The sequence below is a fragment of the Lepidochelys kempii genome, chromosome 1 (assembly GCF_965140285.1).
Source record: "Lepidochelys kempii isolate rLepKem1 chromosome 1, rLepKem1.hap1, whole genome shotgun sequence".
Taxonomy (NCBI): domain Eukaryota; kingdom Metazoa; phylum Chordata; order Testudines; family Cheloniidae; genus Lepidochelys; species Lepidochelys kempii.
Genome location: NC_136380.1, coordinates 261,618,358 through 261,644,790, shown reverse-complemented (window position 1 = coordinate 261,644,790; position 26,433 = coordinate 261,618,358). Strand labels below are relative to the sequence as shown.

At 46.4% G+C, this 26,433-nt stretch overlaps 2 protein-coding genes across 5 annotated transcripts in view; one reads left to right on the top strand and one right to left on the bottom strand.

Annotated features, from left to right (window-relative positions):
- The first annotated feature begins 460 nt into the window (after nucleotides 1-460).
- Nucleotides 461-20,284, top strand: POLR3H (RNA polymerase III subunit H). Of its 3 annotated transcripts, none has more exons than XM_073327199.2 (7): nucleotides 461-550; nucleotides 2,334-2,465; nucleotides 4,285-4,381; nucleotides 6,646-6,732; nucleotides 7,889-7,952; nucleotides 8,594-8,801; nucleotides 10,500-20,284. In XM_073327199.2, exons 2-7 carry the CDS (start codon nucleotides 2,355-2,357, stop codon nucleotides 10,551-10,553), a joined length of 621 nt encoding a protein of 206 aa, XP_073183300.1. In that variant the 5' UTR covers nucleotides 461-550; nucleotides 2,334-2,354; the 3' UTR covers nucleotides 10,554-20,284. The 3 variants fall into 3 exon arrangements, with proteins under 3 accessions (XP_073183300.1, XP_073183299.1, XP_073183301.2); XM_073327198.2 differs by lacking the exon at nucleotides 461-550 and adding an exon at nucleotides 837-1,037; XM_073327200.2 differs by lacking the exon at nucleotides 461-550 and adding an exon at nucleotides 1,044-1,226.
- ACO2 (aconitase 2) overlaps nucleotides 13,440-26,433 on the bottom strand; it is a 36,779-nt gene continuing 23,785 nt past the window's right edge. For both annotated transcript variants that reach the window (XM_073327197.2, XM_073327196.2), the window contains exons 9-18: nucleotides 26,197-26,302; nucleotides 24,917-25,074; nucleotides 23,652-23,725; nucleotides 22,712-22,823; nucleotides 21,942-22,064; nucleotides 21,448-21,603; nucleotides 19,654-19,845; nucleotides 18,060-18,192; nucleotides 14,867-14,988; nucleotides 13,440-13,919 (exon numbers count right to left, since the gene is read on the bottom strand). In XM_073327197.2, coding sequence (XP_073183298.1) covers nucleotides 13,782-13,919; nucleotides 14,867-14,988; nucleotides 18,060-18,192; nucleotides 19,654-19,845; nucleotides 21,448-21,603; nucleotides 21,942-22,064; nucleotides 22,712-22,823; nucleotides 23,652-23,725; nucleotides 24,917-25,074; nucleotides 26,197-26,302 — 1,314 coding nt within the window. In that variant the 3' untranslated portion in view covers nucleotides 13,440-13,781. The remainder of the gene's footprint in view (nucleotides 13,920-14,866; nucleotides 14,989-18,059; nucleotides 18,193-19,653; nucleotides 19,846-21,447; nucleotides 21,604-21,941; nucleotides 22,065-22,711; nucleotides 22,824-23,651; nucleotides 23,726-24,916; nucleotides 25,075-26,196; nucleotides 26,303-26,433) is intronic.

The following is a 26,433-nucleotide window of genomic DNA, read 5'->3' as shown; positions in this document are numbered from 1 at the left end:
GGGAGGGAGGGGCTCTGTGCTGTGCCTGCCCCCCGGCCCGTTCCTGGCAGCCGGGGCGGGGGCCGAGCGAGCCCGACCCCTTCTCCCCCCTGCGCGTTTCCGGCTCCCTCGGCCCCGGGCCGAGCGGAACCCCGCGCCGGGCCCTCTCCGGCACCAGCGCCACGAGTCGGCGGCGCGGCCAGGCCAGAGCGCGCCCGGCGCGGGGCTAGGCAGGGACGTGACGTCGCTGCGCCGCGAGCCTGGGCAGGACCAGGGGAGTCCCTGCAACTGAGGGGGGAGGGGCGGGGGGTAGGGGAATGGCGCAGCCTGCAACAACCCGCCCGCCCCACCGCAGAGGTAGACCCGATTCGCTCCTCGCTCGGGGATTGGGGGAGCCCTGGTCACCTGATACAGATTCCCTATGTCAATCAACCCCTTCGGCCCGCCCAGGAAAGGCGATTGGCCAGCCCACCGGAAGTCACCTGGCCGGTAACTAGGAGGCTGCCGGGGCGCGGGACGATCTGCTGGCACCGGTGTTGCGGTTGCCACGTGCGCGCTGCACCCAAGAGAGGTGGGTGCACGGGGGGGGGCTCAAAGGGGCCGCAGGGCAGGTGCCTGGAGAGGAACCACGTTGGTCCTCCGGGAGCCGTCTATGTATCCCGCCATGCTTTGCGGCACCATAGGGTCCACTTCCCTTCTCTCCCCCCCTGGTTCGCTCGCTGGTGGGCCACGCGCGGGCCCGTTAGCCCCCTGGGCACGGAGAGCGGGCGGCTCTGCTGGGCCGCTGCCCCAGGGGCGGTGGGGGCGCTGCGCGAGCCCTACTGTCGCGCGCGGGGAGGCGGGGGCTGCGCGGGGGGGGGGGGGCGAGCGCAGCCCGCGCGGACGCTGCGCCACGCCACGCCGGTCTCCGGGCCCGGGGCGAGCCTGGCCGCGCGGCCGAAGCCAGCCCCAGGGGCGGGGAGCGGGCGCGCGGGAGCAGCGCGCAGTGACCGGCCCGGGCGGGAGCCGCTGGTCGCTGCCTAAGGGGGAAAGGCCTCGGGACCGCGATGGTAGTCTGGGTGTGTCCCTCGGTCCGTTTGTTGATTACCCCTGGAGGAACTAATCCAAACTGATTTTCCTGTCCCCCTTCCATGCTACGCAGTTTTTGTCCAAGTCCCTTTCTACAAATGTGGCGTTTCTACAAATGTGGCAAGAAGCCCAGAACTGTTGACTACCTAACATTGGGGCACAGGCGCATCTGGCATATTGTAATTAAGGATCAATTTGTGTTAACTACAGTATCTAATTTAGGGATTTGTAATGCGCCCATCACCTTAATAGCTATTACAAATTCCTTTTTTTAAAAAAACAAATGATTTTCCTTTGTTTGTTCCTATATGTGGGGGATTGTATTTTTAGTGGGGAGGGATTAGACAGTGTGGGTTCAAAGGGTTGCTCCTGAGTTTGTATGAATGAATGCCATTTCTTCCCCCCAACTCACAATTGAAGATCCCTTTTTTGTGACAGTGGGCAGGTGGCATCTTTTGACAGTGGCCTAACCTGTCCTTTAAGCAGGTAGTGGAGTGGTGCAGAATCTTCTGGATGAGCTAAGAACCAAAGTTCCCTTCAATCATGCTCTCTCAGGAGCCCTTCCTTTCACTTCCAGCAGGGGGGACACATCCTCACTTACGCTTGAGCTTGTCTTGTGGATGTGCTCTCAGCAATTATGTTGATCCCTTTCTCAGCTCTCTTATTGGGTAGTGCTTAGAAACCCAGTTGCTAGGCCCTGTGCATGCATATAAAGAAGAGATAATCTTTGTCCCAAAGAACTCATGATTATAAAGCATTGAGCTGGAGACTTGAATGGAAAAATAGAAAGTTACCATTTGGGGTTTACTGGGTAGGACAGCTAGCAAAGTGAATCTAAAAGATCATTTTGCTGCATAGCTGAATCATTTGAGTATTTTATTGAACCTGCCAGATTTTATAGACATTCCATGCGAATGAAGTGTCTATGCTGCAGGGACTGAACGATTTCCTACACACCTCACCCAACCGTTATGAGCTGTTAAAGGCCCACCCCTGATCTGAAAGGGTCCTTCTGTTTTTAGGGTTTATCTACACTACAGAGCCTTGGCCTGCATAGGGGGTTCTCCTGGCATAGCTCCACCACCTCCCCAAGCAACATTAGTTATGCCAACGGAAGCATGCTTCTGTCAGCATAATTGCTTGCATACTGGGGGATTTACCGGCATAGCTATGTCGGCTAGTTGTGTGTGATTTTTATTTCCCCCCACTCCTAGCCAACATAGCTATGCTGGCAAAACTTTGTAGTGTAGACCAGACTTTATTGGCCCTCTGCTCTCTTTCTACAGGGACTCTTGCTACTAGCCGCCATGTTTGTTCTAGTGGAGATGATGGATACGGTACGGATTCCTCCGTGGCAGTTTGAAATGAAGCTCAATGACTCCATTGCTGAAGAACTAAATAAGAAGTTAGCTAACAAGGTAAAGCTTAGAGCACTGAACATGTGAACCAGACTTTTATGCAGCTGTGGGTGACAGCGTAAGTAGCAAAAAATTAAATTAAATTTTATTAATTAAATTAAAATTAAATTAAATTTAATTAAAAATTAAATGGTTTGGATATGAGGACCATTACAAAGACTGAAAACTACCTAAGGGACCATCTACAAAGGGTAATGATCAAAAATATTGAGTTGGAGAAGGTGATGGCTCTGGCGTTACTTCATGTGATCTCAAATTATGTAGAACAAGGAGGGTAAAGAGCACAGTAATGATATTCCGAGGGAATACTGAACTGAGAAGGATGCCAAATGGGGCAGAGAAATAATGAAGGGAACTTAGAGTAGTTGGCAGGAGTAGGAAGTAGCAATAGGAGACTCAGCCTGGAAAAATGCAAATTTACACGTCTTGGCTGGACAAATGCCTTGAAGGCAGTAATGTTGAAAGAAACCATGGGGTGATAGGTTTCAGAGTAGCAGCCATGTTAGTCTGTATCCGCAAAAAGAAAAGGAGTACTTGTGGCACCTTAGTCTCTAAGGTGCCACAAGTACTCCTTTTCTTTTCATGGGGTGATAGTATCTCACTGCTGTGCACTAAGCACTTGAAATGTGATCTGGCAACAGAAAAGCTGATGAGATTTGGCACAGCATATAAAAAGGCATCATAACACAGACCAGAGAGATCACAACCCCTCATATATAGAAATACTGGGACTATGATTAGATTGCAGCATTCAGTTCTACACAGGTAACTGATAAACTGGAGGGAGTTCAGAGAAGAGCAACAAGAATGATTGCGCGCTCTGAAGAGTGACTTATGTGGAAAGATTATTAAAGACGTCTCAGTTGGCCACCAGTGACTTGAGATGCGATGATGTCTACAAGTGTTTGAACAGCAAAGAAAGAGAGGGAATGTTCAGGGTCTTTTGTGGGTCGGGAAATTAGCAGGATAAAACTAAACAGAACTGAACATCAGAAAAGATTTCTGATAGGCTGAGGAGCAATCTCCTAAAGGAATGGCAGAAGCCCCATTGTCGGGACACTTAATACACTATAGCGAATCATCTTCCACTGACTGGGATGAATGGGCAAGTTGGGACCTACTAGGTCTCTTCTATTTGTAATTTGGATTGTGAGGCAGTCCCGGGCCCATAGGGTATACTGACATCTTCAGTATTTTCATTATTCTGAAAAAACCTATGCTCCCTCTGACCTGAGTATCAACTGATGGGCCTAGAGTTAATGATGGGTGCACCCTGATGGAGGGGAAAGGCTTTCTTCACCTGTGCCAACAATCTTCGTGACTTCTGAATGAAGCATGTCTCTTACAGAAAGGGATTCAAGGGCATGACTACCCAGCAAGGGGCGTTTCTGGCCTTTGGAAGAGCTAGTTCTGGAAATGCTGTATTTCTCATCCGGGTGGTGGTGTTTATCTAAGCCACTCATAGGGCTCACTTCTCCCATTTTCCCATCTTTGGCAACAACCTAAAAGGCTCAGGTTGCAGCAGTGCTGTTTCTGGAGTAGGTCAACACGTGCCCTCCGATACCTCTGAGAGAGCCAGAGGGGTCCCTAGAAGGTAATGATGGGTGTGCACTGTCTTTTCCTCACAAGAGCTGAGGCTTGCACCTCTACAGTGCTCTGATCTGATGCACATGGATCTCTTGTCCAGTTCCTCCTATGGCAGCTCATCTGGTTGGCCATTTGCATGAGCTTCCTGCTTAAAAACTTGTGTTTGAGAGTGGTGTGGGGCAGAGATTTACAACTCCAGGGATTTATTGCTCATTGGCTTTTCTCTGAACAGGTTGTGTATAATGTTGGCCTCTGCATCTGTCTGTATGACATCACAAAGCTGGAAGACTCGTACATATTTCCTGGGGATGGTGCATCGCACACTAAAGGTCTGCTACTGCTTTTCCTAAGCTGTGTGGGTCTCAGGATTCCTTCAGGTCTCTAATTATACTAGGAAGGTTGCAGGAATGGTTCAAGCCTCACAACCTTAACTCTACCCAGGTAGAGGTCCCAAGAGGAGCATCACCTGTCCCTGTCAAAAGCTGTTGTTTTCTGTGTGCTCACCGCAACTTTAAATTGGCTCACCTGTTCATACACTCCAACAGACCTTCTCTATGCTCTGAGCAGCACCACTGCTGTGGGAACTACTTGCTGCTAGTTGGACAACTATGTGTAGGGAGGCATCCAACTCCATTGCCTCCTCTTGTGATTTGCCTGAGGGACTCCTCACGGTGGGGATCCAAGGGGGCGAAGTGAAGGTTATGTTGTGTGGGAAGTATGGCCTTAATTGCATTTCCTGACTTTCTTATGTTTGAGGGTTCTTTCTTGTAGTGCTAACATTTGTTCAGGGGGTCCTTAGCACCACACTTCCTTGTTCTGCAACATTTGCATTTTGAGAACTTAAACTCTCCCATACTGGAAGGGCAAGAGGTTGAGCACCTGCAACCTCAATTCTGTATTAAAGGCTTTTTTTGCCTGTGAATAGTTAAGCCAATTCACCTGTGTTCCAGAATAGCCACTGGAGTGGGCTTTACCCCCTACCCTTCCACTGGACGGAGAAAACTAATTCAGTATCTGTCCCTGAGTATTGGGTAGCCTGCAGTAGAAACTGTATACGACTCTTGGGCATGTGTTAAGCTGTAGAATTTATCATGCTTCTGAGCACCACTCACCACCACTATCCTGCTTCCTGCATCTCAGCCACTCCTTAAGGTAAATACCATCTATTACAGAAAGCATCTGCAGTGCCCCTCTGACACCCATAGTGTCCCAGTAGCCAGGCGGGTTCCTAATCGGTAACAAAGGGTTGAGACATCAAAATGTTTGTGGTGAGAAAAGTGACACTGTCTAAAATTGGCCTTTCCAGATGTGTGTCCACCTCTGTTCCCATCACCACAGTCTTATCCGTTTAACTTACACTGGAGAAAGACTTGGTTTGGTTAGTATCAGCCCTGCAGAAGAGCAAAGCTGGGTTACGTTCTGCTTTGCCAATCATCGGAATACCCAGCCAGGGTTTTGGATTCCAGGAGCTTTATTGTGGGGGGTGACCTAAGAAGCAGAAAGAGAATCCATCTGAGCAGGTAATCCCCACCCTGGCCGCTTTGCTTGTATATTATATCTCTGACCATCCCTTCCTCTAGTTTTTTAATTCATAAGGTTGTTGGGACAAGCACCTGTCTCTTTGTGTTGATTGTCTATCATACTTACAGTGCTCCCACAATCTAATATGTAGTAATAAATATTGGTATAGAGATTGCTGGGGGAGCCTATCTGAAATTCTGTGATAACTTGAATTCTCTCTGTTGGTTGTAACTACTTTGGAGCAACTTCTCCCATCCCTTCCTGGGCTGGAGAAATACCTTTTATAAAAATAAGTAAATAAATAAAAGGCAGCTTCAAAGATAATATTTTGAAGTCCACTTCTGGAATCAAAGTGGGAATTTGTCTAAAATTGAGCCTCACGAACATCTATCCTATGTAGCATTGCTGTGCATTGTCATACAACTATTGCCTTCCACTTCCGTGGCAGCTGCTTTTCAGTGGTTAAGTGCGTTATTTAGGCAGTGTGGGCTAGTGGCTTAGGCACGGGACTGGGACTCAGGAGACTTGGGTTCTATTCCTAGCTCTGTCACTGGCCTGCTTCGGCAAGTCACTTCCAAGCTCTATGCCTCAGTTTCCCCTTCTGTAAAGTGGGAATAATGATACTGACCTTTGAGAAGTGCACCGAGATCTACTGATAGGAGCTTGGTGGTATTATTTATTTGCGCTGTAGTAATGCCCAACAGGAGGAGCAGGATCCCATTCTACTAGGCAGAAAGAAGTAGTCTCTGCTCTGAGAAGTTTCCAGTCCAATACAAAAAATAACAAGCAAGCTTGGCAAACAATAGGCTGGTGAGTGTTACAGTAACAAGGTTGTGCAATTACTTAGACCAGTTATATGCACACCACATGATTCCTGAGAACTTAAAAGTATTGTGGGAGTTTGATTGTGCTCCTGATATCGTTGACGTGGGATGAAAGCTGCTGAAGAAATATCAGATACAAGATTTGGAGGGTGTGGGGTAGATTTTTTTTTTTTATTTTTAAATGGCTGTCACCCAGAGGAAATTAAGTATGTGACTCTCTCAGACCTAGCATCTTTGCTTCTTTCCAGTGCATTTCCGGTATGTGGTATTCCATCCCTTTCTGGACGAGATTCTGATCGGGGAGATTAAAGGCTGCAGTCAGGATGGAGTTCATGGTAAATTGCAACTTCTAATACTAGGGATACCATAGCTGTTGGGCATTGTGTTGAATCCAGCACCCTAGGCTATGAGATTGATTTGGTTTGAGATACAGAGATGTTCAACCCCAAGTCATTATTTCTGTTTGGCTTGGGTCAATAGTAACTAAGGCTGTGTCTACACTTGCAGAGTTTTTTTGCTGACAGTATTGTTGGTGATAGAAGAGCACTAAAAGAAAAGTGTTGGTTTGTGTTCACATTGTTTTCCACAGGCATCAGAGTGTGTTTACATATGCAGCACTTGCATTGCAGATGAGAGGAGTGCACTGTGGTAGCTGTCCCACTATGCACTGCCTCGGGACACAAAGCAATTCATTGTTGTGGAAGGAGTGGATGTGTGTGTATGACAGCTGTCAGAAGCAACCAGTCCTGGGGGAGGGGGAGACCCCGACCTCATGCGTTACAGCGCTAAAACTTGCTGCGCTCAGGGGTGTGTTTTTTTTCACACCCCTGAGCGAGAATATTGCAGCGCTGTAAATTGCCAGTGTAGACAAGCCCTTAGTTAAATTGCTAGTTTCAGACTTGGGGCAGGCTGTGGGCCCTCTTGCTTGCGAGTTTTGCCCAGACCCACAAACCACCTTTATTCAGTCCCATAGGTGCACATTTCAGAAGAGCTTGGATCCACTAGTTTGTGCAGGTGGATAAGCTCATCGGTAGATGGAGGCATAGGTTTGCTTTGTCAGTTCATTTAGCATGGCTTCTAAGAGTCATTTGGTTAAAGGGGTATATTATAACCGTTAATCACAGTGGTCGGAATTCTCTTGCTTTCTGTGATTATGTGCAGCATCTGTGACCCCTCCCTGCATCAAAAGTTAGTGAAAATTTTGTTTACTTTGTGGATTTGACAGTAATCGGTTTATGGTCAGGGTGTCACTCTCCTTTCTTGTTGTGAGGGACCTTCTCGCAGCAACTGCGAGAGAGAAACACTTAAAAGAACAGGGGGAGTGGGACTGTAGAGCTCTAGATCTGCTAGGGGGACTTAAGCAGGCACAACAACTGATACACTGTACTTCACACTGTGGAAAAAAAAAAAAGACCATGTTATACCGCTTTAATGTACTCCGTCACTGATGGCAAGATCCTTTTCTTCCTAATTTGATTCTTTGCTTTGCAGTTTCTCTTGGTTTCTTCGATGACATTGTCATCCCTCCAGAGTCCCTGCAGCAGCCAGCTAAGTTGTATCCTCTAACCGTCTGTCACATTGACTTCTTTTTTTTTTTTTAAATAAAGGAGGGAAGTGGCTACAGTTCGTTCTTGTCACCTGAAACCTTGCATGCCCCATACTGTACTATAAAGAGGCTCAGGGGCAGCAGCTAGAGTATCATGCTTAGTCCAGAGTCCCATGCAGTCAGCTGTCCGAGTTAGACAGCTAATCCCTTTCAGGTCACACCAAGTGGGTCTTGTAGGGTTACTCTGCCACCTGTTAGAAATTAATGGCAGAGTCACCTGAACAGCTGGGGGGGTTTTCTACAGCAGAGACATTCTCCAGTCTTGTAACTTGCCTCCATCAGTGGCCAATTCTCCTGCCCTACATGATGCACTTGACCAATTGGTTACATGGTGGGAGAATTCTTTTTTTGACTCCGTCCCAGGTGATATCTTATGCCTTGAAGCTTGTGCTGCTGTAAAGCTAAGCTAAAAGGACCTGGGTTTTAGAGCTGCTTGGAGAAGTGCGGTGCAGTTTGAGAAACGTGTGAAGAGGGTGAATCCTGGGATTCAAACCACAGTCCTCCTGCTCTGAGGGCTCTCGGTCTGTTGAGTGAGAGAAAACCACTGGATTCTCATGATGTGTTTTACTGCCTTGACTTGAGCTGGCCAGCGATGAAGCAGAGCAGGTCTGGGTGTGGGAGTACGAGACAGAAGAAGGGGCTCATGACCTGTATATGGACACGGGGGAGGAGATCCGCTTCCGGATAGTGGATGAGAGCTTTGTTGACACATCCCCTACAGGTCCAAGCTCCACAGAGGCCTCCACCTCTGGCGCCACAGAGGAGGTGCAGAAGAAGGAGGCACCGTACACTCTGGTGGTAACTATGTATAATTCCTACAGAACCATAGATGTGCATGGCATTTTAAAGAGACAGTGCCTCTTCCCCAAGTAGCGTACCGTCTAAATTAGAGATAACACAGTGAAGGATGACAAAGGTTGAGGATGAGGTTACTGAGATCAACTTTATTAAATATGTATCTGGTGTCTTTGTCAGTGTAATAAACATTGGGATGAAGTTCTGAGGAGGGGGCTGAAGGCAGTGAGTGAGGTTGCCTGGTGCACAGGGAATAGCAGTGCACCTAGTGCTGCACAATAGCCTTGTGCCAAACCGGTTCTCCCCCCAAAGAACTTCTGATCTAAAGGCTTGTGCACGGCGGAAAGGCAAGACTCTAAATTAGTGCTGGTGCTCCTTTAAACTGCACCTTCCCAGTGATGGAGTGGGGTATTTGTGTGTGGGCCAGTGGGTACTTTGCCTTCAAGTGATGCTCTGGACCTTGGAGTATTGGTTGATCATAGGATGACTATGAGCTGCCAATGTGATATGGCTGTGAAAAAAGCTAATGTCGTCTTGGGATGCATCAGGAGAGGTATTTCCAGTAGGGATAAGGAGGTTTTAGTACCGTTATATAAGGCACTGGTGAGACCTCACCTGGAATACTGTGTGCAGTTCTGGTCTCCCATGTTTAAGAAGGATGAATTCAAACTGGAACAGGTACAGAGAAGGGCTACTAGGATGATCCGAGGAATGGAAAACTTGTCTTATGAAAGGAGACTCAGGGAGCTTGGCTTGTTTAGCCTAACTAAAAGAAGGTTGAGGGGAGATATGATTGCTCTCTATAAATATATCAGAGGGATAAATACCAGAGAGGGAGAGGAATTATTTAAACTCAGTACCAATGTGGACACAAGAACAAATGGATATAAACTGGCCACTAGGAAATTTAGATTAGAAATTAGACGAAGGTTTCTAACCATCAGAGGAGTAAAGTTTTGGAATAGCCTTCCGAGGGAAGTAGTGGGGGCAAAAGATCTATCTTGCTTTAAGATTAAACTCGATAAGTTTATGGAGGAGATGGTATGATGGGATAACATGGTTTTGGTAATTAAATATTCATGGTAAATAGGCCCAATGGCCTGTGATGGGTTTTTAGATGGGGTAAGATCCAAGTTACCCGGGAAAGAATTTTCTGTAGTATCTGGCTGATGAATCTTGCCCATATGCTCAGGGTTTAGCTGATCGCCATATTTGGGGTCGGGAAGGAATTTTCCTCCAGGGCAGATTGGAAGGCCCTGGAGGTTTTTCGCCTTCCTCTGTAGCATGGGGCACGGGTCACTTGCTGGAGGATTCTCTGCTCCTTGAAGTCTTCAAACTACAATTTGAGGACTTCAATAGCACAGATATAGGTGTGAGGTCTTTTTTAGGAGTGGTGGGTGAAATTCTGTGGCCTGCATTGTGCAGGAGGTCAGACTAGATGATCATAATGGTCCCTTCTGACCTAAATATCTATGAATCTATGAACATCTGAAATAGTATTGATTAGGTCTGGAGGAAGCTGGACTTCTGAGGGTCATTGTGAGACAGGGAGGAAAGGAGGATTCCAGTAGATAACTCAGATATTTCCCCCCCCCCCCCCCCCCAGTTGACTGCTAAGTTGGATCAAACATTCACTCCTATCTACTTGCCTCTGAATCTTTTTAAATTCTCATCTCATTCTTTTTCCTTCTTTCTGGACAGGGATCCATCAGTGAACCTGGCCTGGGCCTCCTCTCATGGTGGACAAACAGTTAGCAGCAGTCAGAACTTGCTCTGCATGGACCCTACAGGATGGATGCTTTCAAGGATTGCAGGAGCCAGCTGGTACCCTGCTCCCCTCCAGGCAGTGGACAAGAAAGCAGGGCTTCCATGTTCCTGTAATTGCTGCCCACCAGGTCGAGCTGGCAACTGCCAAGAAATACCTCCGTTAGAACTGTACAAGTAAATCTACAGACACAAGGGCTGCCCTGTTACACGAGCCCAGCAGCCACAAACCCATCTGGGACTTTGACATCCTGGAAAGCAGAGCAAAATTGGGTTCAAATGCCAAAGAGAGTCTCTGCGGTCTTGAAAAAGAGCAGTCTAAGTTGTTACAGTGGCAGGACAGGTGGTGCTGTCTGGCCAGAAGAAACTGGTAATTTCCTACCGCACCCAGTCTCCTGGCTTGAGACATGTAATGAGAAGTGTAAGCAAAGGCCTGTCTCTCTTTTAGTGGAAGTGTTCATATCTCCTTGGCACAAAACAAGGAGGTGCTGCTGTCTTAACATGAGAGAAAACTGTAAAGTATGGGAAAGGGATATGCTGGCTCTTAAGCCATTGTAAACCCTGGTGATGAAAGGATGGGGAAGGCTTTGAGAGCTGGGGCAAGGATGGGAATCCAGCCCATAGAGGAGGATTCACTTCACTGTACAAGGGAGCTGGAGTTCCATTACATGAATTGCTATGACGATGGAAGGGTGTCAGCTTACTAGGAAGCAATTTAGCTGCTGTTTCTAATCCTTTGCTGTCCTCTGAAAACAAGCACCTGCTACAGTGCTGAAGTGAGATGCTGTAATACGGTGGATGGGCTGTGGTCTTATGCAAAACAAGCTCAGGCTTGGCTGAAATGTTCACTTAATTTTAGAAGCAAGGCCATATGACTGAGTAAAGCTGTATTTCCACTCCCTTAGGGGGTGGGAAGCCTGGTTTTAATATTAGATGAATAAATGTTATTACTGGCTGTACACAACCCAGCTTCCTGTCTATCAGGAAAAGACAAACCCAGGTTCCTGCAGTTTGGGATGCTTACTCCATCTCACTGCAGATACTTTCTGGCTTCTACTCTGAGGAGCAGTATTAAACATGCAGGAACCAAACTCAATTACTTTTGCTGACAGCAGTGAAAGGAAAGCAGGGAACAAAAAGTTAGTGGGAGTCTGTGCAGGGCTGTGATGTGTTTTGCATGATTAAATACCAGCCATTTTGGGGGGCTAGAATTTCATTGGATGGTGGTTCTGCTGACCTCAACCATGAAAGCAAAGCTTAAGTCACTGGAACCTTTCCTACAATATAATTACAGCCCCTTACTTCTAAGCTTGGCTACTGCTGGTTCATAGATTAATCAAAAGGAAGTCTAGAATTCATCTTCTCACCCCCATCTGAACCCATAAAGTCCCCTCTGTGCTGTCACCAGCTTCTCTAATGAAGTATAGCAACACTGACCAAACATTGCTCTGTGAGTGTGATTCTAACAGGGCTGCTAATGGGAAAGAAAGGTATGGTATTTTACAGAACGTTATAACTTGGAGCACAGTTTTGAGCATGTTCTAGGAATAGGCTTCAAGGAGAAGAGGATGCTCTTCACACAAACTCATCGGCTATGTGAAAACTATGGATTCCAAGCAGCTGAAGTCTGACCAATAAAAACTACTGCAGGTGTCTGTCTCATACATTAGTTATTGCACTGTGGCTTCTATCCACACATGAGCATGAACAACTAGCAATTTACAGCCCTGGCAGTGCCTTCTTAGCTATTCTACCCCCCTGAGTTCTGATGCTAGATTGAAGCTTGCATTGGTGCAGTGAGAAAGAAATGGAAGAGTTCTTGAATTTTCAGTGTTTTGGAACATAATGAGTCCCAGACTGGTCTTCTTTCCCCTTAGCTATGTATTACTGAGGTTCCTTTCAAGGGCAGCAATAAATTAAGGGGGTAGTTGGAACTACACAGCTGAGAGTTGCTTCCCCCTAACCCTTGCTGCAGGTAGGGCCCTTCTGTTCCCAGTAAGTGAATTTCAGACCCCATTCTCAAACAAACAAGAAGTCTTCCACTTAGCAGCACCTGTGTACCTTTACTCTGCTTCTAAAGTGTTCTGTTTGTATATGCTGACTCCCTGAAACATACCACTTCTCTACAGTTCTAGGTACTCATGCTCACACTATCTGAAAACCTTTCACCTGCTTAAACACAAGTGATCTCTGGACCTGTTCACCCAATGAGTGAAGAACCAATTAGTTAAGATTTGCATGTAAGTAAGGGAGTGAGTGGCAAGGTCCATTATTCTTGTCTCTTCTGGGTGAGTGTGCTGTACTAGTCTCGGTCCCAGGAAAGAGCTCTCCTCCTCTCAAGCCTCCCCTCTTTATGTCATCAGTCTGGTAGACTATAGCTGGTGTAGGAAGTCAGATGGAGAGATGAGTTCTTACTCAAAGTCCTCTTTGGAATTGGCTTGATCAGTGGGGCAGGGGGAAGGTGTGGTTAGTGCAGAGATGTTTGTGGAGATTGGAACTGCTGAACAGCAAGATTTCTGCCTGTTAACAGCTTTTTGCAGGGTGGATGAATTTATTCCTCGAGAGAAGTGCAATAGACAGGGAGGTCACACAGATGGATGACAGTGTGCAGCTCTCTGCTTATTCTCCATCCTATCATTTGGCCAGTCACAGATGGAAATGGGCTTTTAGGACATACACTGACATTCAAAAGTGCAAAAGGAGACAAGGCTGTGTACTGACAATTGGAATGCAGATGCCCTTGAGAGTAGAGGATGGTGTAGTGAAGGCAAGTTGACAGCTTTTCTGGAGTCACACAGCCCCACCTTCGTTCCACCTCTTGCATGCAGAAAGTGCGTTGTGATCGAAATATCAATACAGCATTTCAGAGCAGCAATATCCATCAGAGAATCTTTATTTGCAATTTTATATTTTCACAAGAACCAAAAAGTCCTACTTTAAATTTCTTCAGCCATCCATGAAATGATTGGGCAGAAAAAGCCAACTGAGCAGTTATCTTCAAAAATAAATACAAGTGAAATCTGAACCAAAGAGCTAGGGAATTTGGAAACCACACAGCAGCAAGCTGAGCTGCACTCCCTGTTCAGTGTCAGTGAACTAGTACAGGTACAAAAAAGAAGCTATGGTTACATTTGATCAGACATTTATGTTCAACAGCCATGGAATTGCACTTTTATGAATATGTCAGAGCCAAGTCCACTGGGTGTACATGCAGCTGTTTCAGTGTTGCTGCATCTCCTTCATTCTGTTCAGGGCACTGCCAGCGTGGAACCATTCTATTTGTGTCTCATTGAAGGTGTGGTTCAGCAGGATCGTTTCCTGATTCCCATTGGGATGCTTGATGATGCACTTCAGGGGCTATAGAGGGGAGAGGAGGGAAGCAAAAGAGTGGAGTTTACGTTTTCTCCTTTCATGGAGCAACGTTTGTAAGAGACAATGCAGGATGCTCACCAGAAAGTCTTTCACCCTACCCGATTAACAGGAATCACTTAAAGGAGCACACTGAGCCCCTGATGTAGAGGAGTGAGTGACCCCTTCTGTTTAACACAATTTCTAATCCAGGGGTCCTTGAACTCAAGTGCCCTATAGACACTGCCTCGTCCTCTGCAATCAGGAAGCTTGATTCTCCCATTCGCAATTCCTTAACACTCCAGTGGCAGCTACAGCAATCTGTTACAGGGAATAGCAATAACTGAAGTAATTTATTTTTACCTCATCTTCAATGGAGAGAGGCAGCAGGAATTGAGGCCAACACCATGCAGTGAGTCAGCTCTCTGGACCATCAGCAAGTCCAGAATACTGGACTAGACTACATGGGACCATTCAGATCTGGTTGGCAATTCCTATGTTTGTAAGTACTCCATTCAGAACACTAGGCCTGGCTTCCATCACTCCCTTTAAGATAGGGGTTCTCAAACTTCATTGCACATGACCCCCTTCTGACAACAACAATTACTACACAACCCCAAGATGGGGGACAGAAGCCTGAGCCCACCTGAGCCCCTCCACCCCAGGAGTGAGGGCCTGTAACCTGAGCCCCATCACTCAGGGCTGAAGCAAAAACCCAAGGGTTTCAGCCCTGGTAATGGGGCTTGGGCCCCCACAAGCCTAAGTCAGCCCTGGCAACCCCATTAAAATGGGGCTGTTACCCACTTCGGAGTCGCAATCCACAGTTTGAGAACTGCTGCTCTAGGAGCAGAGTTAGTCATAACCCTCCCTCTCCCTAGAAATCTCTGATCCCTGGGAGTGAGCCCAGTGGAAGCAAAATGCAGCTTATTGCTGCAATAGGAAATCCAACCAGTTACCTTTCCAGGTGCAAAATCTGCCAGACCCACAATGCTCAGCTTGTCCACAGGATGAATCTTGTTGTAGTCAGCTGGGTCAGCAAACGTTAGAGGCAGCAGGCCTTGCTTCTTGAGGTTGGTTTCTGTAAATAAAACAGCAAGGGTTCACCACCCACCACAAGGGGTATAGGACAGTTTAGTGAGCCTGGCATGGGGGATAAACAACACACCACATTTAATAGGTACTGCAGCATAATATACTGACAATGCAATGGCTGTATCTCAGACAATGGTAGCTCCGTAGCTAGTGCTCATTTTATCCAGCAGCTCTCACCTTTGAGCAATGAAACGAAGGATAGTAGTCTGCTGACAAGCATCAGGAAGGTATCTTCCTCATTTCCTCCTTCCACCCAACAGTGTTGGCAAGTAGACAAGGAGGAGCATTGTTAGTTGGAAGGGAAGTTTGCTAGGAATGTGATGGATAAGCTCAGAATCACAGAGATATAAGAACATCCACCATACTGTTTGGTATTTGAATATCAAATCAGCAGCTGTCGTGTTTCTACAGTGCCTTGCACAATGCGGCTGGAGCCCCTAGGCGCAACAACAGTATAAATAAATATTGGTACTAAGTATATAAGGACTTTCAGATCTTGTGAGTAATGAGATTTTGCAGATGTTTCCACCACAACAAAGTTGTTTGACCATGGAATGCCTGGTTCACATTTGGAGGCCTTGGTGTATCTATTACAGTTGATGAAACAGGACATCGATCCTTCTGTAACTTTGCCCCAAACTATGCTTAGCTTTTCTAGGGGCAGTATAGTAACATTTTATCTGGTCTTTCAGAGTACTGTCACAGATCTGAGATCCAGCACACACGGAACTTTCAAACATGGCTGAAGTGTGAAGAAGCTGGGGAGGGAAGAATCCAGACACACACCCAACTCTGTTCCATTGCAGATCCCACTGAAAAAGCTGAGACTGTTTAAGGCACATTTTCAAAACACAGATGGAAACCACAGACACAGGTGGAGTTTCAATGGTACACAACTTTCTGAAAGATTGCATTATATCTACCACTACTGGCTTAGTAACTCCCACTCCTCAGACAGACAATTGCAGAAGATCTAAAAGTCACTGTTTGCTATCCCACCTCACCCCCTGCACACCTTTGTTGCTTTGAGTCTGCAGAGCAGTTAAGCACGTGGCATGTGTTTCTTACATACCACCTCTAAGAAGAGTACTTCTAATGGCTTTTCAGGCATGAAAAATTGATAGGAATGCAATAACTTAGAGACTTTATAGTAAGATGGATGGTTTGTAAGCTTTTTGGGGTCATCTTTATCCCTGTTGGGAGTGGACTTCAATGGAGCTTCCCCAGGGAGAAGCTTGTTCTTGTGTATGTAGGGATTCATAGATTAAGGCCAGAAGGGACCATTAAGTCATCTAGTCTGACCTCCTGTATAGCACAAGCCACAGAATTTCACCTAATTACCCCAGGATTGAGCCCCAGGACTTGTATTTGGTCAAAGCACAACTGACAAAAAAGCATCCACTCTTGAAGACATCAACAGATGAAGAATCCACCACATCCCTTGGTAGTTTGTTCCAGTGGTTAATCCTCACCATTAAAAGTTGTGCCTTTCTTAGTTTGATCAGCTTCCAGCCATTGATTCTTAAGCCTTTCTCTGCTGGATTAGTCTTTTAGTATGTGATATTTTTTTCTCATGAAGGTACTTACACACTTGTCAAATCACTTCAGTCCTTGTTTGAGTAAGCTAAACAGATTGAAAAACACCGTAGGTAAGACAAAGAGCTTAATCTTTCGGTCATAGCTCTTTCAACATCCTCTTAAAAATGGTAACTTCTGGAATAATGCATAAAGCTCTGAAGTGGTCTCAGCAGTGCGGCAAAATAAAGCCTATACAGAGATAAATCACCTCCCTACTCCTACTGCCCTGTTTATACAGCAAGGATCACATTAGCTCTTTTTGCCCCAGCATGGCACTGGTTGCTCCTGGGACTACTGAAACATTGGAGTGATGAAAAGGAGGTGTTTTGATTTGCCTCTGGATACAGAAATTGGGTTCAAGAATACAACACTCCCTCCAATCAAGTAGATGTTTGGAAAAAACAAGGAGTCTGGTGGCACCTTAAAGACTAACGGATTTATTTGGGCATAAGCTTTTGTGGGCTAGAACCCACTTCATTGGATGCATGGAGTGAAAATTTCAGATGCAGACATTATTATACTGACACATGAAGAGAAGGGAGTTACCTCACAAGTGGAAAACCAGTGCTGACAGGGCCAATTTGATCAGGGTGGATGTAGTCCACTCCCAAGAATAGATGAGGAGGTATCAACTCCAGGAGAGGCGAAGCTGCTTTTGTAATGAGCCAGCCACTCCCAGTCCCTATTCAGGCCCAAATTAATGGTGTTAAATTTGCAAATGAATTTTAGTTCTGCTGTTTCTCTTGGAAGTCTGTTTCTGAAGTTTTTTTGTTCAAGTATAGCTACTTTTAAAGCTGTTATAGAATGTCCAGGGAGATTGAAGTGTTCTCCTACTGGCTTTTGCGTGTTACCATACCTGATGTCCGATTTATGTCCATTTATCCTTTTACATAGGGACTGTCCGGTTTGACCAATGTACATTGCAGCAGGGCATTGCTGGCACAAGATGGCATATATAACATTAGTAGACATGCAGGTGAATGAGCCCCTGATGGCATGGCTGATGTGGCTGGGTCCTCTGACGGTGTCGCTCGAGTAGATATGGGGACAGAGTAGGCAACGAGGTTTGCTACAGGGATTGGTTCCTGGGTTAATGTTTCTGTGGTGTGGTGTGTAGTTGCTGGTGAATATTTGCTTCAGGCTGGGGGGCTGTCTGTAAGCAAGGAGTGGCCTGTCTCCCAAGGTCTGTGTGCAAGGTTCCCTCGCTTACAGATTGCGAGGCTAATACCTGGCTTCGGCTTTTAGGCATTACTGGAATAAAATACTGCTAATAGAAAAAAGCAACACTAAGCATGTGCTAAGCATCAGGTGTTAACTGCTGGCTGGACACCAGACTAGATGGACAATAGATTTGCTCCAGCAGATCCTGTTCTCTTTCCTGCTCCCAGTGCTGAGCACAGCAAGGAAATGGGTCTTCCAAGCCATAAGGAAACCTCCTTATACACCACACAGTATCCAGGTGCTGGTGGTGATACTCACCATGAATCCTGGCAAAGCTCTTTGTGATGATGGCTCTGCCTCCCAGGTGACGTGGTTCCAATGCTGCATGTTCCCGACTCGATCCCTCACCATAGTTTTCATCCCCAACAACCACCCATTTGATGCCATTTTTCTGTGACCAAAAGCAATGCAAATAATTTTATATTACACATAGAAATTATGTTGAGAGCATTCAGGTTGCAAAGCCAAGCACTCAGAAGTTAAGATATGCCAAAATAAAGGTTACTTGTGCGTGGTCACACTCCTCTTCCATTCCTTAGTGCTCTATGGATTAAGAAAATCTGCTGAGGAGTGTCCCCCAGAGGACTCCTCTGACTCCCACATCGATCTCTCCCATCCTATTAAGAGCTATATAAAGAGCTAGGTATTGTCATCCTTTGCCATGGAGGACTGACTGGACAATGGATTTTGGAGACCCTGGACATTGCTCAGCTTCCAGGGTGGAGTTTCAACCACAAGTCTTCCTGACTAGTCCCCCAATGCCATTGTCTATCCTGTGGCAGTCACCTTGCCAGCAGAGGCCACAAAAGGTAGACATGGCACGTTCCTGGAACTGCTCCTGAGAGCCATGATTCTTCTGGCAGATGGGAAGTTAACCCATGGGCACTTGTCAAGCTGCGGGGATAGGGTGGTAAGGGCATTTTCTCTAACAGTTTCCCTCATCCTCAAGTTCAGCAAGGAGTTTTCAAAGAATGGAGGGGGCAAAACGTTTGATATTTAGAAAATTATCAGATTGATCACACAGATGGAACACTCTCCAATGAAGAAGTTCCACCATGGCTTGAAGACACAACTGTGCTCATAAGGGCAGCAGGGACTTGAGCAGCATTTCCAGTGTCTCCCTTCAGGATGAGAGCTCTGGGGCACTAGGTATTCTCTCCTCCAGGGAGGGAGAAGACAATGGTAGTTACCCCACACAATCTAGCTAGAGCGGATCCCTGGAGTGCCCAAACACTGAGAGGACTAGTAAAGAGCCAATTTAAGTGGTGAGGTATGGTGTGACCTCTACTGCAGAACAGCATGAAGCATAGCACCCTATCTGTAGCTTTTCAAGCCAAACAGCTAGTCAAAGTTTGGGAGCTGGAGATGTTCCCGTTGGGAGTGGAAATTGGAGATAGTCTGGTATTTCTTTGATATAGTTTTGTACAGTCTTTATAGTGTCCCGTGTCTCTGAATGCAGAGGGAATCAAGCAGCAGGAAACACCTTCTTTTGCTCACCACACCAAGAACGCTTGTTCAGCTTGTGCCCCTTACACAAAAGCTTCTCCCTAGGTTTCTTCCAGGGCGAGGGCCAGTGCTTTCAGCTGCTCTTTCCAGTTGGCTGTTTCTGCCCTGACTCTTCTGCCTTCACATGCCTGCACTACTCCTCAAACCCCCTCCACCCACTCAGTCCAAAAGCTCCTAAGTTGGTTCACAACCTCCTTTTGTCTTAAGTGGGGGGCTTGTGATTAATTTAAACTGACAGCTATGTGAGCTACGTTTGAGACCTACGCAGTCACCAGTACCTCTCACCAGAACACATCCAAATACCCTCTGACGTTAGGAGAGGTGGATGTAAGGTAGAAACTCTCACCTTGTAGTAGCGGGCTGTGTCTGGGACTGGCCCAAACTCCTGGGTTAATGCATTCCGCACTGAGTTGGCTTTGCCATTCTCAGTATTGATGGCGCCGATCAGCAGGTTGTTGGAGATATTGTCCAGGTGGCCACGGAATTTGAGCCAGGGACCAGCTGCAGAGATGTGGTCGGTAGTACATTTCCCTTTCACCTGGAGTGCAGCAAAAGAAACGAGATGAGAGAAAGTCTTTTCTCACTCAGGGAAGGATGCTGTAAGGACCGACTTTGCATTTCTGGAGCACTTTTCATTCTGAAGGATCCTAAAGCCCTTTAGAAGCCATGTATGTGGGGATGTCACACCTGATATGGAATCACAGCCATCTCTGGGACAAAATGCAGCAATCATTCTGCATCTGCAATGGAGGGGAAGGGAAGAAGAACATCTCTATTTGAAACTGCTGGAAGAATTTTAGAAAGGTAGAATTCCAAATTGGAATTGAGCCATGACACCTGACCCAACCACTTTTTCACACTTCACACAAAAGTGGGTTCATTAAGAACCAAAAAAGCAATCAAGTTCTCGGTGTTACATTTCATCCAAAAGGCAGCACAGTGCCCCTTAACTTCATAGTGGGGCACTGGTTCAGTAAGGAATTAGAAGGAAGAGTGCCCACCTACTGAGTGACCAACCCCACTTTCCACAGCACCTGTTTTTTCTATGAAGGTCTCCAATCCAAATACTGAAATGGTCCAACCCTTCTTAGCTTGTGAGGATAGAGCTCACAACTCTGAGATAGATTGTTAATATCGCTGCTGGTCTCAAACTGCCAGTGTCAGTCAAAGGAACCCTTCACGATTCAGATTTATAAGGGCTAGCATCAGAAAGCTCTGGGATGATACAAGAACAGCACAACCTGGTGGTAGCACTTTACACCACAACACTGGCCACCAAGGAACCCAACATTCACTTCCTGCACCAATGGGAATTGGGAACATGCTCTAGGAGGAGTGCACAAATTGTAAAGGACTGCATTTCAGAACTCCCCTCGCTAATTGGGGGCATTCACACAGATTTCATTTCTCTCTTCCTTTAGAGAAATCATGAAAAGCTCCATCTGTCACGCCCTATTAAAATATAGGTGCAGTGTTTTGCTATTGTTAAGGGACTTCCACCCATGACATGCAGGACAAGAAAAGCAAAAATACAAATAAAGTGTTTGTGGCGGGGAGGGGAGGAAGTTCCTGAGGCATAAAAACTTCTCCCAGAAAGGAACGACAGGAAAGATGGAATGTGCTACAGAAATGCCCTCCTTAGCTTTCTGCGGCAGGATATTACTGGTGCAAACAGAGGAGAGATTCAAAGAGGATCAGACACTTCTCTGACTAGTAAATAAAAGTGACACTAGCTGAGGTAGGCTAATAAATCACAAGGCCTGCAAAGCCTTATGCTTCAGGATATGAACTGAGCAGCTGCCAGTCAAGAAGACATCTCCACCCCATGGTTATGCAGCTAAATGTATTATGGGCAGTATGACTTCCTCTAAGGTAACCTTACAAAACTATCAGAGGGTTGGGGGAGGGAGAAAGGAAACAACACAAATAAAACAAATCACTCACCCACCCTTTCTGTGATGGAGTGAACACCTGCTTTATACACTTGTCAAAATGGCTAATCCGGGTGGGTCATTAGAACCTTGCACAGCTTCTCTACCCAAGTCAGGTCACCCAAATCCAACAGTTGCTTTATTGATTTGTTCTAGAACTACCTGGAGTCCTTTCAGATCTGAGCCCCAATCTACCTCCCATTTCTGACCTTGATGAGGATCAGCATGTCTTCCAGATCCTTGCCATCCCACTTATCAAATGGCTCAAGCAACTGCAGGCGTTGGCTGGTGAGGCTTACATCTACATGCTGCCCACTGCTATCTTTGGGAGGGTGCTGATAGGTGTCCTGGCCTGGGTCAAACTCCTGTAAGGGAAGAAAGATTGAGAGTTCACTACTATTCTCTTCAACCACACTCACAACAGCATTTGAAACAAAAAGAAGCCAAGTTCTTGTATTCACATAAGGCCAGAACTTGTGTTTCAATAATGGGAATAAAGGGGTTGTTTGTATATGAGAGGTCTTCCATGAGCAACACCCAGTTTTCTTCCTCTGTGCCACCCTCTACTCCCACAGCAGTGTGGTCCTCACCCCAGTAACCCCCAAACTACATCTAATCAAGCAGTAATATACATTTCCACTGATGTTACATGCCTCCCTTCATCCCCACTTGCTGGAAAGTCAATCTACAAGACAAATGTTACCAGTGTGGGCAGCTCATCTGCATCAGGTGCTTCTAGTTTAAACTTCTTCCCATCGGCTCCTGTCAGGAAGTCCGTCTCAGGGTTAAATTTCAGGGTGCCAGCAATAGCCAGGGCTGTGACAATCTGAGAAAGTATACAATCCATCTTAAAAGTACATTTTGCTCACTTAATCTCTCTGATTTTAAAGTCTTACCCCCAACTCTGCCAGAAATTAAAGTCTCAGACCCAGATGTCATGGTGCTTCCAAGACTAGCAATAGGGGCGGTGCCTGCAAGGGGATGGGAACTCAAATGTATTTGTCTTGTGTTTCACAGTGAAATGAAATCAGGCCAAGACAAATTAGTTTTGGGGCTACTGAAGAGATTGGAGTTAAGGGACAAACAAGTTTAATTGAACAATGTAGTTATGAGGCAGAGTAGGAAGTTACCACCCTTGAATTACAGCAAGATTTAGAATCTGTTTGGGAATTTTGTAGATGGTCCAAGAATTGATCTTGATAGCTCTTTGGGCAACCAGACTATTGATTTCTCAGTGAGCATTTTATACTGAGAGAATCAAAGGCAAAGTTTACAATGGCCTTCAGGGGCCTCTTCTCACATCACATAGCATTTGGAACATGGTCAAGTCCAGTCCATATCAGGGCTGCCAATTTCTCTTCCCAACCCCACCCAGAAAGCAGGACCTTCTCTAAGGACAATGTAGGCCCAGGAACTGAATTCCCACAGTCATTCCACTGGTCCAGCTCCCTCCTGCCAGCCAGTGTACTGTACCTCTGGAGAGGTCACAAATGCATGCGTCTCTGGGTTAGCATCATTGCGGCCTGTGAAGTTTCTGTTATAGGATGTAACAATTGTGTTCTTCTCTCCTTTCTTGATGTCTTTCCTACAAAGAAATGCAGAGAAACAAATGTGCTTTGCTAACTCCACCAGATGGTATGTTGCTTCTAGAGATTCTTCTAGAATCAGCAAGATGTTAAAGATCCCCTTAGTCTGGCTTTTGTGGCATCTTCCAGGTGGAAGAGATCACACAGCACTTTGAGAGAGAGATCAGGTCAGTGCTGTGTCCTAACATTCCCTCTCAGGAGTATAGGTTATAGTGTGCAACACTCAGTGAGCCGTTGCTGAGCAGGGATATTTGATATTTTATGGGAGGTTGAGCTCTCCACATCTCCGTGCTACTGAAATGATAGTCTAGCAGCACACAGTACCCAGAATGTGCCGCAACACTACTCCAGCCCTTCGGAATGAAGATGTGAACACAAGACTCTCCAAACCCCTGTGCCACTGGCTCTTCCCACCTATACAACACAGGATCCAGGTCAAATGTCACCCTTTGGTTTTAAAAACCAAAAACCCAGCAGGCCCTTAACTCTGTCCTCTCACACATACCTTTTCTCTTTATTCACCTCCTCTGCCCCTTCCTAAAATATGGCCACTCTTTGCAAGAGTCTTCCCCACTGCAGTTCCTAGTATCCCCCCCACCTCATGTTAAATCTCAGCTGAAAAGGTCCCTTGCTTGTAACTCTTCCTTTCTCTTCTACTGATCATCTGTGGCCAAAATGCACCAGTTTATTCACTTGGTACTCTTAATATTGACAGCTTCTGCTATGCCAGTCAGTCTTATTGAGCGCTTCAGGGTACCAATTTGTATGAAAAGTGAGATATGAAATAAAGCTGTAGAAGGAATTTCCTTGTGTGCATTCCCCCTTACCTGTCCCACTGCCCAATACACGGCCCACAGGCATTGGCAAGAACCAGACCTCCAACATCCCGCAGGATTCCAGCCTGGGGGCAGGAAGGAAGAACAAAGTTACTCAGCAGAAAAAGCATCCCAGTCGTCTGCATTCCTGCCTTTCAGTGTGCAGTCACCATGCTTCTGGCAGGAGAGACGTCACTAACTAGGGCACCTCAGCCTGAAGCCATTTATTTGCTTCCCCTTTCAATTTTTGTGTACTTCATTGGAGTCATTTTGAAACAAGGCGAGTTTAATCGAGGAAAGGCTGTAAATTAGTACTGGGGGAGGAGAGGTGGGCACTTGAATTGCTGCTGCCCATCCTGTACTGGTTTTAGAAGGTTTTGCCCGCCAGTTCAGTACCTTGCATTAAGTACTAAGTTCACTTGACCAGGAGCCACCCCTTAACTGTCGGTACACTCCCTAGTTTCCAGACACAGGACACCTGGGAGCAAAGCATTTTACAGACACTGGGGGTGGGAAACAAGGGACCAGTTCAAAAGCCAGCGGTTGTGGGCAGAGTCGTTATGCAGAGGATTGGGATGCCCATCAAGAGATTGCAATGGGCAGTGTGAAGACTGAAGCGTTGGGAGAAGTATCAGGTGCGTGGAGTGGGGAGTTTACACATGGGTCTACACATTCAAAAATGAAGGCTGATGTGGCAGATTCACAAGTAGTCCCAGTTTGGATGGGACAGCCTTGGATTTTATTAAGCCGTGGAACTGGTCAGAACATGGGTTGTGCCCTCCCTTCCACCCCCACGCCATATCAATCTCCCCTGCTCCCCCCAATCACAGCTTGTTCGGATGGAAAGTTTTCAGTCAGCCTTACTAAGCCGTCTTGGGGAGCTTTTATGCTGGGACTCAGGCGGCGGGAAGTGGCTGTGTGTCTGCAGTGTTGCCATCTCTCCTCGGGCAGCTCCAATCCCTGCTGGCTGCTTCAATTTCACACACAGTTCCAGCCCTGCTGTTTTCAGCACAGGAGCACCATGCTGAGAGAGTGGGGTAGTGGCAGCTAGCCCATGCCCTAAAGCTAACCCCTGCAGATAGCTGGGAGCAGGAAAGGCAGCCAGCCCACCAGCGGGGCGATAGCAACAAGAGGGCTTCTAGAGATCAGCAAGAAGAGACTTTAAACTGCCTCCAGACCCTCAAATTCTTTGGAAAAAAGTTCTTCCTAGAAAACAGTTCAAAAGACTCATTCCTCTGACGGTTAAGTGCTGAAGGGATGGGGGCATGCATACTCACATAGCCATCTCTTTCAATGGTGGCTCGGATCTGCTCCGAGCCAGGTGTGACGGTGAACTGAGACTTGCATTTCAGCCCACGAGCTAGTGCCTGCTTTGCCACTGCAGCGGCGCGCCCCATATCCTCATAGCTTGAATTGGTGCAGCTGCCGATCAGACCTGTGTGGTTTTGATGGATAAACAGGAAGCAGTTATTTCACTACCAATTATAGGTTCCTTGCCTCCACACCTGCCCATCAGTGCAGAAAACACAGGGACACCAATCTAAAGCCCCAACAACATACAAAAACAAAAGAGCGAGGAGTGGTTTCACCTATCCCAAGTCTCCCAACCAATTTCTCTGGTTTTATAACACTTTAAAAAAGTCAGAGAGTTTAAAGCGAGGAAGGACCTGATCTCCTGTCTACCACGGGCCACAGAATTTTACTGTTACCACATTACTGAGCCCAATAACTTGCATCTGACTAAAGCATAACTTCATCTCTTGATGGCGTCAAGACTAGAGAATCCGCCATATCCCTTGGGAGTGTGTTTCAAAGGTAATCACCCTCACTGCACCTTATTTCTAGTTTTAATTTGTGTGGCTTTAGCTCCCAGCCATAGGTTTTGTTATGCCTTTCCCCACTAGATTAGCGAGCCCTTTAGTATCCAGTATTTTCTCCCTGTGAAGGAAAGGATACACTAATCAAGTCACCTGTCAATTTTTTTTTTTTTAATATACTGAACAGATTGAGATCTTTAAATCTCACTATAAGGCATTTTCTCCTTGGGTCTTCCTTGATTCTCTTGAATCGTGTTTGTCTCTCTCCTGTTGCTATGTGAGAGAATCACATGAACACAGGAAACAGACTGTTACACCAGAGTGCTGTCAAAAGCACAAAGTAAACAAATTAGGGGAAATTTTTCCAGTCTCTCAATTTTAGATAACACCCCAGATCACTGTAACACTTCTCCAGACTGAAGTGTAATCTTCTGAGGTCCACAGTCTGAGTAACAGAAAAAACATCCAGTGTGTTACGATGTTGAAAATGAGAGTACAAGAATCCAGCTCTGCTTTATAGGCCAGCAGGTGTTAGAAAGCTCATGCTGAGCTGGGGCAATGACCAACTCTTGGAGCTCAGAGGAGAACAGGCTGTGGAAGGGCAAGTTTAAAGGAAAGACATGAAGTGGCTGGGAAAGTCAAGCAGGTCCAGACTGAATGGAGATGGCAAGCCACTTCCTCTTGAGGCAAGAGCAGTCAGTTAGCAAGGAAAAATGCAGACCAGGAAACAGGTTACTCACCAACTCTAATATCCACTGGCCAGCCCTCCTTTTCTGCCACAGTGCCAACATCTGCCACAGGGTGCGCCAGGTCTGGTGTGAAAGGCCCATTGATATGGGGTTTCAGCTTTAAGAAACAATGACAAGTAGCTGAGGAATTACACAAAGGCCAGAAAGGAAATGTTTAGCACATGGGCCCCCAACTCAATAAAATAAAATGTCTGTTTTACCCAATAATCAAAATAATTAATTTACTCT

Bases quoted from the DNA above. Each gene is read 5' to 3' on its own strand.
- POLR3H (XM_073327200.2), top strand. From the start codon at position 1,110: ATGCTACGCAGTTTTTGTCCAAGTCCCTTTCTACAAATGTGGCGTTTC. The intron at 4,382-6,645 runs GTCTGCTACTGC...GCTTCTTTCCAG, and splicing joins TGGTGCATCGCACACTAAAG to TGCATTTCCGGTATGTGGTA. The intron at 7,953-8,593 runs GTATCCTCTAAC...TGAGCTGGCCAG, and splicing joins CTGCAGCAGCCAGCTAAGTT to CGATGAAGCAGAGCAGGTCT.